General features: G+C 37.5%; 1 protein-coding gene across 3 annotated transcripts in view; it reads right to left on the bottom strand.

Annotated features, from left to right (window-relative positions):
* ZNF385D (zinc finger protein 385D) overlaps positions 1–14,404 on the bottom strand; it is a 684,297-nt gene that overhangs the window by 8,739 nt on the left and 661,154 nt on the right. For all 3 annotated transcript variants that reach the window (XM_070433332.1, XM_070433334.1, XM_070433333.1), the window contains one exon: positions 8,218–8,451. In XM_070433332.1, the coding sequence (XP_070289433.1) occupies positions 8,218–8,451 (234 nt within the window). The remainder of the gene's footprint in view (positions 1–8,217; positions 8,452–14,404) is intronic.

Genomic DNA, 14,404 nt, shown 5'->3' with positions numbered 1-14,404 from the left:
ACCTATTCAACAATATTCAGTAGTTTATCTGGCCAGATGTAGGTGGCTTGCCTCAGGATTGAGTGTCAGGTGAGTTAGGAAGACAAGAGGACATCTAAAGGATTTGGCCCCAATAGTAGGGGGTCAGAAACAGTAGGTTAAGGTCCAAAAAATAAAATTCTCCCCATAATATCTTTGGCAAGTTAAGCCCCAACTATGTCATGCCTCTAGAAAGAGAAGAAATGAGATATATGTGAACATTTGAGAAATACCCATTCTCTCAGAAAATCATTGGATTTTTAGCATCATTCCAGCATTAGTTTCTCCACAGAAGCTAGCAAAGATAAGAAGTTAAATATATCTACCCATGCATGCACTAGCATGCACATATGTGCTCGCATGCGCGTGTGTGCGTGCATGTACACACACACGGTTAAATATGTGGCAAGATGGGGTAAGAAAATTCAACTAATAGCTTTGACTCTGGGCTTACTATTCACTGTTAGTAGAGTGAAACTTTTGTGACATATAACCTCCTGCATTTTGTAGCAGACTGTCAATCATAATTAAGTAGCTATTAGATAGTTCTATAAGACTTTAAAGCTTGAATAAGCTGTAAGGGTAGCTGTATTTCCTCTAAGAAGAGCTAAAATTTAGGAAAGGTGTCCTCTTAATTTTAAAGCACTTACATTTTTGAGAGATTGAATCTGTATTAATAGAAAAACAGCGGTTCTTAGGAGACTTCATACTCATTTTATTTCTGAAACATTGCATGTATTGTGCTAAATTATTCACCTGCTCACAGCTGCCCTATGAGTTAGGTGCTATTACTCCATCCATTTTAGAGATAACAATCTGTGATTCAGATAGGTGGTCTGCCTGGCTCACAAAGCAAGCAATACTTGCCTTCTGACCAGTAGAAAGTGGATTTCTATGTCCCTACCATAGCAGGCACTTAGCTAGGAATCCACTAAGAACTTCTGAGCCAGTTACACCCGAATGTCACAGCTCCTTTAATTTTCTCCTTTGTTCATGCAGTCTTCTCTAAACTTGGATTTGAATCTTTCAAATCCTAATCCCTCAGCTTTTTTTTTTTTTTTTCTTACAAGGTTCCTTTCTGCTCAGCACAGCACCATGAAACATGATGCTTCAAAAGACTGTGGCTCTGTGAGGGCCAGTTTGATCACCTCTTTGATCACTTTGGTTCAACATTGTGTAAACATCTTGCAAGGCTTGTGCCTTCCTCTGTGATTGCACAGCAGGTCAGTCCCCAATCTGCTTCTGTAGCTTATTTCTTCCTTGGAGGACAGAATCTGCAAGAAGCTAAATGGACTATTTTCCCCCTATCACTGGCTCTGACCTTCATTGGAAACTTCATGATGCCTGAAATGGGAAACCATATTCCAGCCACAGTTTAAATTCAGCAAGCCCTAATGCTCCAATTAATACTATTTTTATTGTTTGTTTTTGATGACATGGGATCAAGATATTTACCTATCTTATGTCTGCTAAAATAAAAGTCATATATGGAGGGGAGGTGAAAAAGGCCTAGATTTCCCCCTTGATTGCCTATCATCTTCACAATTACCCTTTTTTAGATGGCTCTCAAGTTAGGTACAAAGGAAAGGCAGTTGAGCAAGAAAACTGGCGAATAACTTTTAAAATTAAATAAATAATTAATTGGGTCATAGAACATTTGAGGAAAAAAAAATTAAAATGAATAAGATACACGATTCCACCAAGGATAGGTATATCAACAATATTAACAGTGGTTATCATGTTCCAGTCTTATTTTCTATTTGCATATGTGTATTTTGAAAAAGTTTGGATAACTTAGTTAATGTGACTTTATAGAATTTTCCATGGAATTATATATCCTTTTAGAAATGCGCATGGTTTTTAATGATAACATAGGCTTACATTATGTGGATGTGATGTATTTGCTCACTAATCTTAGACATTTGCATTGCTTCTATTTCCCTCTATATAATTAGGTTGTAATGAACATCCTACTCACTAAATCTTTTATCCCATATTTGGTGGTTTTCCTTAGAACAGATTCTCATAAGGAATATTATAGGGACAAAGAATATGACTATTTTCAAGTCTTGATTCAAGCTACCAAACAACTTTCTAAACATTAAAAAAGATGTTGCAGAGGGATTTATTTTATAGAAAAGTGTATGTATCTTGGTATATTTTGCAAAATTTGCCCATGTAAAAAATAAATTTCAATACTTTACAATTCAAAGTTCCAGAGTGCCCATGAAATGATATTTAGTAGTGTTAGGCTAGACTAGCGATTTTCAACCTTTTTCATCTTATGGTACACATAAACTAATTACTTAAATTCTGTGGCACACCAAAAAATATATATTTTTTGCCAATCTGACAGAAAACAATTGGTATTATTTTTATTTATTCACATCATACAGCTACTGTTGTGTTGGCTGTTTTTTATTTTATTTTATTTTATTTTATTTTACTTTATTTTATTTTATTTTATTAAAAGAGGTCAGTGCCCCTTACTAAATAGTCAGGTATTGCATGTTTTAAAAATTCTTGCACTCTGGCTGGTGTGGCTCAGTTGGTTGGGCCAAAAGGTTGTTGGTGGGCTCCAGGTCAGAGCACATGCCCAGGTTGCAGGCTTGATCCCCAGTAAGGGGTGTGCAGGAGGCAGCAGATTGATGTTTCTCTCTCACATTCATGTTTCTGTCTTTCCCTCCTGCTCCCATCATCTCTCTCTAAAATGATAAAAATAAAAATACATAAAAATTCTTGTGTTACTTCGAAAATCGTTGGATTAGACCCTTAACAAACCCATGCAACTGCCAGTGATAATTTAGTTACCTTCTCATTGACAAATTCAAATGATTCAGCTTATAGGTAAATGGACGGGAAAGTGATCCATCTCCACACGAACAGTAAATGCAAAGGTGTTTTTCTGATGTGCTTATTTATGACATTAGGTGTAATGGCATCATAGTCCAACTCTTGTGTGTCTCAATAAAGAAAAATTCTCTTGAATCTATAACCTGAACTGTGTAATCAGTATCAAAAGCCTCCATGTTCTGTTTCTTTTTATCCTGTAAATGCAAAATTAGCCTTTTCTCACCCTGACCTCCTATATAACATGTACTTTTCATATTTGCACTCTGTCTTAGAGATAAAAACTGTGGTTTACTTTATCAGCATATCAACAAACATTAAGAACCCAGAATGACATCCAGGGTATCAAGTAAACAAGTATTGCCCCCAATGAGTACAAAATTGTATTAGTTTTCTTAGCTTCCTGGTTCAAAGTAATGTGCTTATTCACCAGTAATTTATCTGAAGTCTGATTTGCAGAAGTGAAAGAAGGGACAGGGGAAACAAGAAGTCTAAAACAGGGGGAAGGAGAACTTTGCTTTTAGCATGAGATGAAGAGCCAAAAAGGTGAGATGAGATGAGAGACAAGCCACACACATACTACCAGAGGGACAGACTTGGTAACCAACTACACCCTAGAGGAGAGCTCTAGGCCAGGGACCCAGTGGGCTGAGCACCGGCTGGATCTGTGGGGAAGATAAATGCGCAGAATCGATATAGCAATACCCCTTGAGGTCACAGCATGGGAGGAGAAATGTTAGGCATCCAGAAACCCTCTTTTGTCCATAATCACTGACTACAGCTGAGGACCCCCCCCCCCCCCCCCATGCTTCCTTAGACCTGCATTTAACACACTTTATGTGCATCGGTCTCATCTCCTTAAAACAATGCCCTTAAGAGCATGGGAAAATGCCACATTGCTTTTATATCCATTACCCAAGAGAGCCTAGAAGAAAAATCTTCACACAATAAACACTGAATCACTAAAGTGGACAAATTAGATACACTTACTTAGTAAAACAGATATGAGCTTGTATTAGATATTTACAAAAGCAATGTTTTATTTATTTTTGTGTGTAAAATAGTCTTATTTTTATTTTTCAAAATATATTTGTATTGATTTCAGAGAAAAAGGGAGAGGGAGAGATAGAAACATGAAAGATGAGAGAGAATCATCAATTGGCTGCTTCCTGCACAACTCCCACTGGGGACCAAGCCCACAACCTGGGCATGTGCCTTGACCAGGAATCCAACTGGTGACCTCCTGGTGCATCAGTCAATGCTCAACCACTAACCCACACCGGCTGAGTAGACTAGTCTTGTTTTTAATTTTTAAAATTATTTTCTATGGAAGTAAAACTTAGTAGGAAATTCAAAGAGCATTTAAAGTGAAAAGCAAAAGCCTGCCCACCTCCCATGTGCAAGCTGCATGTCCTTGTTTGTGACACATTTTCAGGTGTAAACTTCCTGAAATGTTCTAAACGTCAATGACTTTATATTAGGCATGAGTAGCAAAAAGAATATGGGTCGAACATTCCACTTGGTTTTCGCAAGAACAGGCATAGAAAAGTACACAGCAAGACAGTTCATCGTGACACAACTCTGAAGTCACCCCTCTGGTTCTTAATCAGTGAGATGTCACCAGGTTGAAATAATTAAACCCTGAATACTCACAGGTATGCAAAAAAATATATTTTTATTAGGCAAGAGACTGCATATCACAATCCCCAAACATACTATTTATGACTTATAGCTAGTGCACTGTCTGACTGAAATTCTGTGGTAAGGGAAATGTTCTGTATCTGTACAGTCCAATATGGTGGCCATTAGTCATCTGTGGCTCTTGAACACTTGAAATGAGGCACTGTGAAAGTGAATTTGCAATTAATTTTAATTTAAATAGCCATCTGAGGCTGGTGGTTACCATATTAGTACAGCTTTAGTACTCAAAATATCCCTTACATGGATGTGGAACATGTAGGAGGTATGAGTCTGAATTGTTGTTGTTGTTTCTTTTTTATCATTTGTTTAAAGGTAAAAGAAGGCAGAATTGTGATGGGAGAATTTCTATCTTTATTTTCAATCAAACAGAAGGATGACCAGTATCGTAGAAGATGCTGAATAGGATTGGGCCTATTTGGGCCTTAATAATAATGATGTGAATATTGGCCTCAGGTGACTGGCTTACATGAGTTTTTTACTTGAAACATGAAATGATAGATATCCTGATGAAATGAGCCTTTCCATATTTTATTCTGAATACAGAGGCATAAACTAGACATGAGCTTCTTGAAAGCCTGGTTTTGCTCATATTCTTATTCTCAGTGCCTGGCACATAGTAGATGATCAGTGAAGGTGAGCTGAAATATTAGATATTAATAAAGTTCAAGGAACAAATATTTTTAAAGAGAGTTGTGAGCTCAGGCTCTGGAATGGTGTAAATCATTAGCTGTGTGGTTAAATTTCTTTGTGCCTCAGTGTACTCAGCTCTAAAAAAAAGACATCATATGCTCTACTGAAGTGTCTTAAGTACATTTGTTGTTTTAAAGGCTATTTTTGGCACTACTGTATGCTCAATAAATTAGAACCCTGACCTTCTGGTTCATGGGTCAACACTCAACCATGGCGCCATGCGGGCCAGGCCTGTATAATTTTTTATGAAAACAATAGATTATGAATAAACAATGATAGTACCATGATTGTGAAGATGAAGAAACAATATCTGAATTACTTCAGTTATGTCATTCTATGTATCTACTTGAAGTCGTTATATTTAAAACAGCTGTGCAGTGTATGGATTTTGGTTGCCCAGCTCCAGTTGCCCATGTTGATAGCTGCCTATGTGATGCCCCCTGCACTGGCCACCTTCCCTTCCCTGGTTCCTTTTCCCACTCCCCTAACCTGCTTCCTTCACCTCCCCTAAAAACTATCTGCCTTCAAGTCCTTGTCTCAGAGTCTGATGGAACCCAAACTGACATACATCACAATAATCCTAAACTAAGTCCTGCAACGACTGCTCCCATTCCTAACAGGAGAGTGCCACACATAGAACCTCTCTCCTTCCCGCTCACTCAATGGGTTCCCCATGTCAGACCCCATGGGAAAGATGCAGGACACCAGGATGATAGCAGCACGTGTCTGAACACAAGAAAGACTGCATTCACCTTTGTCTTCATTTAGAGGAAGTCCCAGAGCCTCCCCACACTGTTGCAGGTACAAATAACAGAGCTGAATCTGGAGCTCAAAAATGGTACCCAAAACAGGGTCGAAGAGCATCTAACATCTGTCCTTTCTTCTTTGACACGTCCAGTCTGTCACAGCTGACTCATCCAAGTCTAGGGTGAACTTTAGGCCTGAGCCCTGGAAGAAGCTCCCTGATCTAGTAAAGGAAATTCTGGGGTACAAAAGCTCATGCTGAGCCTGGAGGGAAGGGGCGTGGCTGTAGTCCCCTGACTAGGCTGAAGGTTTGGGGGAGATACCCCAATAAAGGGAGTCAGATAGGGGCAACAACCACATTCACCACCTTAAATTTTCAGATGAGATTGTTTTAGTGCTTCTCAGCTCTGATTACACAACATTGTTTTGTTTTCTTTTCCAAAACACTGTACCTTACAGGCCCTGGATATATAATAGATCAGAATCCCTGCATATAGAAAAAATATTTTTATATATAAATATATTTATGTTTTAAATATATTTTAAAAAATATAAATACATGTATATATTATATAAACATTCAATATTCATATACAATCATAAGTGTATATATCTACATATATTTAAAGCACCACAAGTAAATGTGTTTTAAAAGCTCCATAGGTAATTCTGACACACAAAGCAGAGCTGAGGGCTATAGAATTGCAATATGAAAAATGTCGACCTGATGTGATATAATCAAATAAATAATTCCCGTTTACTTCTTAATCAGATGTTTCTGAGAAGAATTCAGAAAGGGTATCCAAATTCTTGATGAATTAACTCCAGACTCAAAGACTATGGTTTGTGCCCCTCCTCAAAATGAATGTTCCTCTGTTACTATGCAGAATGATCAAAAGCAGTTGAGAAATGCATGGTCTTCCACTGATGTTTATGCTCTCCCAATTACCTTGCTTCCAGGAAGAATGTATTTGTATGAGTAAACAGGTGATAAATCTAATGGTATAGATTCCGGCTTGGCAGGGGACAGATGCTTTACTGTTGTTTCTCAGCCCTTGAACTCATGAACTCTCCTCGACTACAGCTGCTGTGGTATGCCGGAGGAAGGGGAGTGCTGGAGGAATTGTTCTCCATCTGCAATTACTCCCTTAGAGTCTTGAAGTCAATACTTGACTATTACCCGTGCAGCACAATGACTGGTCAATGACTCAGTCAAATACTGCTGCAATATTAACTCAGGGTATAATTCACAAGTGATTCTTTTTCTACTGTAATTGCTGACAGAGTCCTGGCAATGAACCCAGTCTTTTAGAGAAAAGTTGATCTTGGGCCAAAGGGCTGGCTAAAATCTCAGGCAGGACATAACTAAGTAACTAAATAAATAAACACGCTATTATCTATATCTAGATAGACAGATCCTACATAAATATATATCTAGATAGATAAGTATAGCTAGAGATATATAATATCTTGATATGGATATATTGCAAATGGATGAGATAAAAGTATATTAAGGAAGCATTTCATCCTGACTTATCAATATTTTCTATTATGATATATGAGAGTTAGAGTTTATGTTAGCAAGACCTGGGTTTAAATCATGGTTCCATCACTTAAGTCATCATGTACCTTTTCTGAGCCTCAAATAAGATGATTAGTATCTTCAGGTTGTCAGAAAGAGTAAATAAAATATTACATGTAAAGATCATGCCTCAGTGGTTGCCCATAATAGACACTTTCTTAAGTTTAATTGCCCAGGTTATATAGATTTATCCCCAGCAACTTTACTTGCCATAAAACTGTAATAACCAAAAATACAGACATGAAGTTATCCAACCCAAATTTGCAACAATGTTAATGGTACAACCTTAGAAAACTTAATTTAGAAGCAAATGTGTGGAAGTACTTAGCCATCTAGAAATCAAATAAATGCAAAACTTATGCTTTAGAATTATATTTTACCTTATCTCCTTATGTTTCCTGACACACACATAAACACATGTACAACACAGCACAGGAGCCTTGGAAACCTTCCCTTGACCCCATGTACATGACACGTTGCATGTCATTTTTATTTTTTAATGGTTATTGAATTGCATGTAGTAATTGTCAGTTTTCTGCCACCTCTCCAACCCCTGCTGCAAAAGATCTCATCTATTCGGAGGAAGATAATTGCCAAGCTGTGGAGACAGAAAAAGAATAGCTGCATCTCACCACTGTTGTGCGCCTCCAGCTGCGAGGCAGAGTTGACAGCAACCTTGCATAGCGAACAGTAAAGGAGCCGTTTTGCCTTTTCTTCCTCCGTCTCCGTGGAAGGACATGAGCTATTGCCACTGGCGGTTGTGGGGCTTTTTTCCACTTTAGAGGTTATCTCAGTTGTCATAACACTGTTTTTGGGAATTTCCACAGTTGTCGTCGTTGATATTGCTGGTGTCCCTGTGGTACTGTCTGCATTTAAAATAGCACAGAGAAAAAAAGAGGGAAAAACAGTGGTATTATCTTTCCCTATTTGGAAATGTATTGCTAATATTACATTCTGCTAATACTGAGAAGAGCAGCTAGCAAGTGTTGCTTGTCAGCTGGGAGTCAGTGATCTCATTGGGAAATTTACAGAGATGACCACATGTCGTTTTGTATATTGCTATACAACATTCTGATGATTCTTCAATATATGCAAATACACTTTACATTTTCTCTAGGGTGTAAATAAATATACCCACAACTTTCTGTGGTTCACATTTGGCCTTAATAAAATAATCTTTACAATGTATTATACTTTGTACACATATATTTCTACACAGATGGCCTTTTTTAAAAAAGGGGATAAATACTTAAAAGATATTTGTATTTTGATTTACTACTTGTCTTTCTATTTTGCTTTCACATTTCTTTCTTTAATTAAAAAAATAAGCACTGATCCTTTTGTACATGCTTGTGCAAAAGAAAAACAAAAAGAAATGGAACCTTGATGATATATTTTTTGTCAGGAACAACAGTTTAGAACAGTGGTCGGCAAACTCAGTCAACAGAGCCAAATATCAACAGTACAATAACTGAAATTTCTTTTGAGAGCCAAATTTTTTAAACTTAACCTATATAGGTAGGTACATTGTTATTAACTTAATTAGGGTACTCTTAAGGCTTAGGAAGAGCCACACTCAAGGGGCCAAAGAGCTGCATGTGGCTCGCGAGCCGCAGTTTGCCAACCACGGGTTTAGAAAAATCATCGTCCTATTTACAAAGAGTTAACACCAAGTACAAAAATCATCAATATATAAGTAAGAGGGATTCTAGTATGGCCTATTTATTACACTCATACCCTGGCCGGGCTTTGCTTGGGAAGTTTGTGGCATAGCATTCAAACATTATGGCCACTCTTTACAAGGCATTCACAGACTGGTCACACCATGTGAATGTCAAATAGTTTCCAGAGTATGATGATGACTGTAACCCTACAACCCTGTGGCTTCAAAGGTTGATTCTTAATCCTGAGAGGTCAAGCTCTGAAGTGAAACTACCTTGTCTTAACTTCAATTTGGTACACACAGCTCACGTCCCAAACATGCCAATGACGATGGTGTTAGCAACATTTGCATATCCAACAACACACCGCAAATGAGCTCTGTGCTCATATCCTTTCTATGCTTATCCTACTTACTCTGCTTCCCTGCTGGCTGGTTCTTAACCTCCTATTGAAAATATTCCCAGGCTGTCTCTCCAGTTACAGCTGCTCTTGCAACTGTTTCTCATTCCACATGCTGCGGTGGTCACTACCTAATGCCAAGCTGCGAAGTCCACGATAAATGGGTTGGGTGGTGGCTATAAAGGACAGTGATCTGCCTGCAATGAAATGTCCTCAGAAATGTTTACTTCTTGTTCGCTCACACCATCAAGAGTTGATTAGTTACAGGATGCATTTTAACTTGGATACCTCTTTGATCCAGATACAGAGGTGGGGATATAGGTGAGATTAATTATGGCTTCTTGGCGTCAGAAACAGTAGTCAATAAGAAGATAAATGAGGTCTTGTTGAGGGCTGTTTTATAAAACAATTCATCTGGATCTTATTTCCTTTGCCTGACGCTTCGCATACTTTTAATCGCTTATTTTAGCTGCTAAGATCATCAAGTAAGCCTCCTTCAGTGTCATGGAGATTATCCACCAACCATGTAAAAAAAAAAAATCAGTCTCCCATGGCTAGAGAAAAAGAAATAAAATTACTGTGACACCAAATTTTGCCACCAGAATTCATTTATTCCTTTGCACATGAAGAGGTCAATTTCCTGATTAGTTTTCACTTGCCTAATAAGGTTCTTGATTACAATTACAATATCAGGTAACAGCCAGAAAATCATTCTGAGAACCTAGATATGGCATAAAATACAATGACTACTTTAAGACGGTCGAGTAGCTGTTCATTGCTTCCAATAAACCAGAAATGATTGTTTGACAGCACAGGCATATGTCTGTAAATAAGTAACAAATGGCCAGTTAATTCGCTAAGTGTTTTCTATACATAATTTCATTTAATCTTCAAACAAACCTGTGCAAGCAAGGAAATCTGGAAGTTAAGGAAATGTCTCAGGGTCACACAGTACTATATGGTGAAACCAGGGCAAAGTGTTTCAAGAAACAAAGAAATCAGGGATTTTGAAAAAAAAAAAAAAAGAAAATGTGATAGTTGACCTTGGCCATGATAGTGATTTTCCATAGTAAGGTCACAAACACCACATTTTTCTTATGTTGAGCTCTATAGGGAGTGATAACTGTAAATACAGAGATACTGAAACTTGGTGTGGCCACATATTGCAGCCAGAATACGATACTATGGTTATTTCATTTAAATCTAAGTAAAGATATTCCTATTAATATCCTGCTTCTAATAAATTTTCCTTTGAAGTGACCAAGTTTATTTTACTCTTGACCTGAAAATTGTACATTGCATGGGTCATAGCAATCCTAAGCCGACTTCCCTATTTAGAGTGAAATTCCTAACAGAAGTATAGAATAAACAAAACCATGGATCTTCCAACCCTTGTGATAGCTACACTATTGTCTTTCCTAATCCCAGAGGATAATGTACATTTATATCAAAGACCCCATAAAATAGAGACACCAGATTCTCTATGCCTAGGGCTTAGTGAAGCATTAACATTTCCTAAGGCAAGTCCCTTGCTTGAGACGGGCTTAGGGGAATTAGTATCAAGACGCTTAACTTCTGGCATTTTTACTTTGTTGCATCCTTTAGACCACATAGCTGAGCCCAGATCTGTTACTATCAGTTTGCAGTAAATTGGAAAAAGCTACGAACAGTTTTAACAAGACAGATTTTTCTCGTTTCATTTATAAGTGGTAAGGGGGACTTTTTTAATAACCAAAAAAATTGAAGGTGAATATATTTTAAGATTATGCTGAATTCAAAGAGAACCAATTATTTTATAAATTGAATAGAAAAATTACACATAGCAAAGAGATTTTCCTTAATATGGTATGTTAAATTAACAATTATTAATGATCCTAATCCACTCATTGACAAATTCACCATAGTGTGACATATTAACTGAAGGGAAACTGGGTACAGAGAATACTAGAACCCTCTGTAATATTCTTGCATATTTTAAATAAAACTAAAACTATTAAAAAGTTTATTAAATTTAAGAAAACAGAATTATAGCCTGTCAATAATGTATCATTGTTATTTCGTAGAATCACAGTCAGAAGGGATCTTAGATCATAGTCAGAAGCTGTAGGTTTCTTGGGTTTTGTATTAGTAAAGTTCCCAAGGTCACATAGAGCTCTGGGGGAGAAAACGGGATTTAACACTGCATCTTCCAGTTCCTAGTGCCTGTTATCCTACACTGCAATGACTTATGCATTCAAACTTCACTCCATAAACATTTATTAAGCAGCTATTTTTGTGCTAGGTTCTATATTCAATCACTAAGAATGAGTAGGCTAATAAATATCCATCCCATACTAAATTTCATTATGAATTTAAATAATAACAATAAACTTAATCCTTAATCAGCATGAAAAGGAACTCAATACATATGTATTGAAAGAAAACAGTAAGTGGCTTATAGAGAATAACTGTGGAAGAAATTTTAAAGCATTTACAGTTATTAACTCATTCAATCCTCACAAACACCTAAGAGGGGCATGCCATTTGTATCCTGATCTGAGAGAAGAAACTGAGGTACAGAGAGAATTGGGAACCTCCCAATGCCAGAGCTTCAGTCTCTAGCACAATGATACCAACTCAGACAGTCTGGCTCAGAAGCACATGGTCTTCATTTATTTTTATTGCTAAATTTTTTATTTTTATCATAGAAAGCATACACTACCTTCCCTTCAGTTAATTCACATTGGTCATGACTTACTATGCATGTTTGAAGACAAAATTTGACTTTAAAAGAAACTAGACATGGTCCGAGCTAGAGTCGATCACATATGTCTAAACATCCATTTATGTTAAAGTATTTAAGTTGCTGGAATCCATTTAGGAGGAGGAAAGAGAAAACCTATAGACCTCAAAAAACCTCTTGTGAGAAATGATAAAGTGTGAACCACAGGCCTTCCTTACTGCACCTTTTGCTTTTCTTTGCTGTTCTTTCTAAGATCAGAAAGCAGAAAAATAATTCACTTTTCTTAATGTTTCCCAAAGGCTGATTCCGATTTCTTTGCACTAGTCAACCAGTGAGGCTCTAGGAACAATCTATGTGACAGGGAGTTGGAATAATGGCTGCAGTTCAGTGGGAAGAGAAAGGTTTAAGATGATTTGGGTTTGCATTTCTGGGTTATGTTTCTGCCAGTGCCCAGGAGCAAATACTCATTATTGCAACTGTCGCAATTTGGCTTTGGCATGAAAACAGACAGCTAATACTTGGTGGAACGGGGCCTGAGTTGAGAATGAAAGGGAACTTGACTGCATGCAGAGTGGCCCAGTTGTAGTTCTCATCTTTATAAGAAAACACTGTACAGATCTTCCAAACACACACACAAAGCATAGGGAAGGATTCCAGAAAATACCAACAACTTGAATTCCAGATAGTAAAATAGATCAGCCAAGTGACATGGTCTGGATAAGAAATTTATTCTCCTAGTTATGGGCATCATAACCTAAGTGGGAGAACCACAGATGAGTTAAGTTTTCTCCTATTTCATAAGAATTAATAGTATAGCCCCAAGATGCTCATCATGTTTTCCTATAGATTGAAGACTCAGAATTATATATGATTCATGTCCGTCTTGCCTGTATGAATTAAAGTCTCACCCATATTTGCTAGAAAGTAAGCAAAACAGCTGATTCCTCTTGAATATGTTGACATTTTGAAGAATAAAAAAAATGCTTTTTGACCAAAAAAAAATCACAAACTTTTAGAAATTGTTACTGGTGGTTTCTTTCCTATGGATTTCATTTAATTTAACCAACATTTATTCAGCTCAGTTACACACTTGTAGGCTCAGGCTGAAGTGACCCCTGCATTGGGCTCTGTACTTATGAGGGCTCCACATATCAATCACAAGTCACTGAAACAAAAATCTATTGTGGTTTTTTTAATCTTGTAAAAGGTTTTTTGAAAGTTCAATAACTATTTGAGGAAATAGGGATTATAGGAAAGGAAAGTGAGGGCTGAACTGGGTGCCCCAAAGGCCAGAGTTCACATATTTGAGGGTGTTTGTATGCATATGTTTTTGATGGTGCGTGTGCCTGTCTGGCTTTGTGTGTATTGAGAGGTGGGAGGAGTCACAGCTTCTATGCCAGTGATGGTGAACCTATGACATGCATGTCAGAGATGACATGCAAACTCATGTTTTTGGTTGATTTTTCTTTGTTAAATGGCATTTAAATATATAAAATAAATATCAAAAATATAAATCTTTGTTTTACTATGGTTGCAAATATCAAAAAAATTTCTATATGTGACACGGCATCAGAGTTAAGTTTGGGTTTTTCAAAATGCTGACACGCCGAGCTCAAAAGGTTCGCCATCACTGTTCTATGTGGACACCAGAGAAGGAGGTTGGTTTGTTCAAACTTGGCTGCCTCCTCTCTAAGGAAGCAAGTCCCGCCCCCACCAAGTATTCCTTCCCTCCATCTACTGCAATGGTATGGGGAGTAATCCTAAACCCACAAAATAAGGTTGGGGAGCCCTGACTGGTTTGGCTCAGTGGATAGAGTGTCGGCCTGCGGACTGAATGGTCCCGGGTTCGATTCTGACCAAGGGCATGTACCTTGAAGGCACATCCCCGATAGGGGGTGTGCAGGAAGCAGATGATCGATGTTTCTCTCTCATCGATGTTTCTAGCTCTCTGTACCTCTCCCTTCCTCTCTGTGGAAAATCAATAAAATATATTGGGAAAAAAATTAAATCTACACTAATAAAAGAGAAACATGGTA

This window comes from Myotis yumanensis, unplaced genomic scaffold (assembly GCF_028538775.1).
Source record: "Myotis yumanensis isolate MYYU_CA2020_CCGP unplaced genomic scaffold, mMyoYum1.0.hap1 SCAF_14, whole genome shotgun sequence".
NCBI classification, from domain to species: domain Eukaryota; kingdom Metazoa; phylum Chordata; class Mammalia; order Chiroptera; family Vespertilionidae; genus Myotis; species Myotis yumanensis.
Note: the sequence above shows the minus strand (reverse complement) of the source record. Positions and strands in the feature narration are given on the sequence as shown.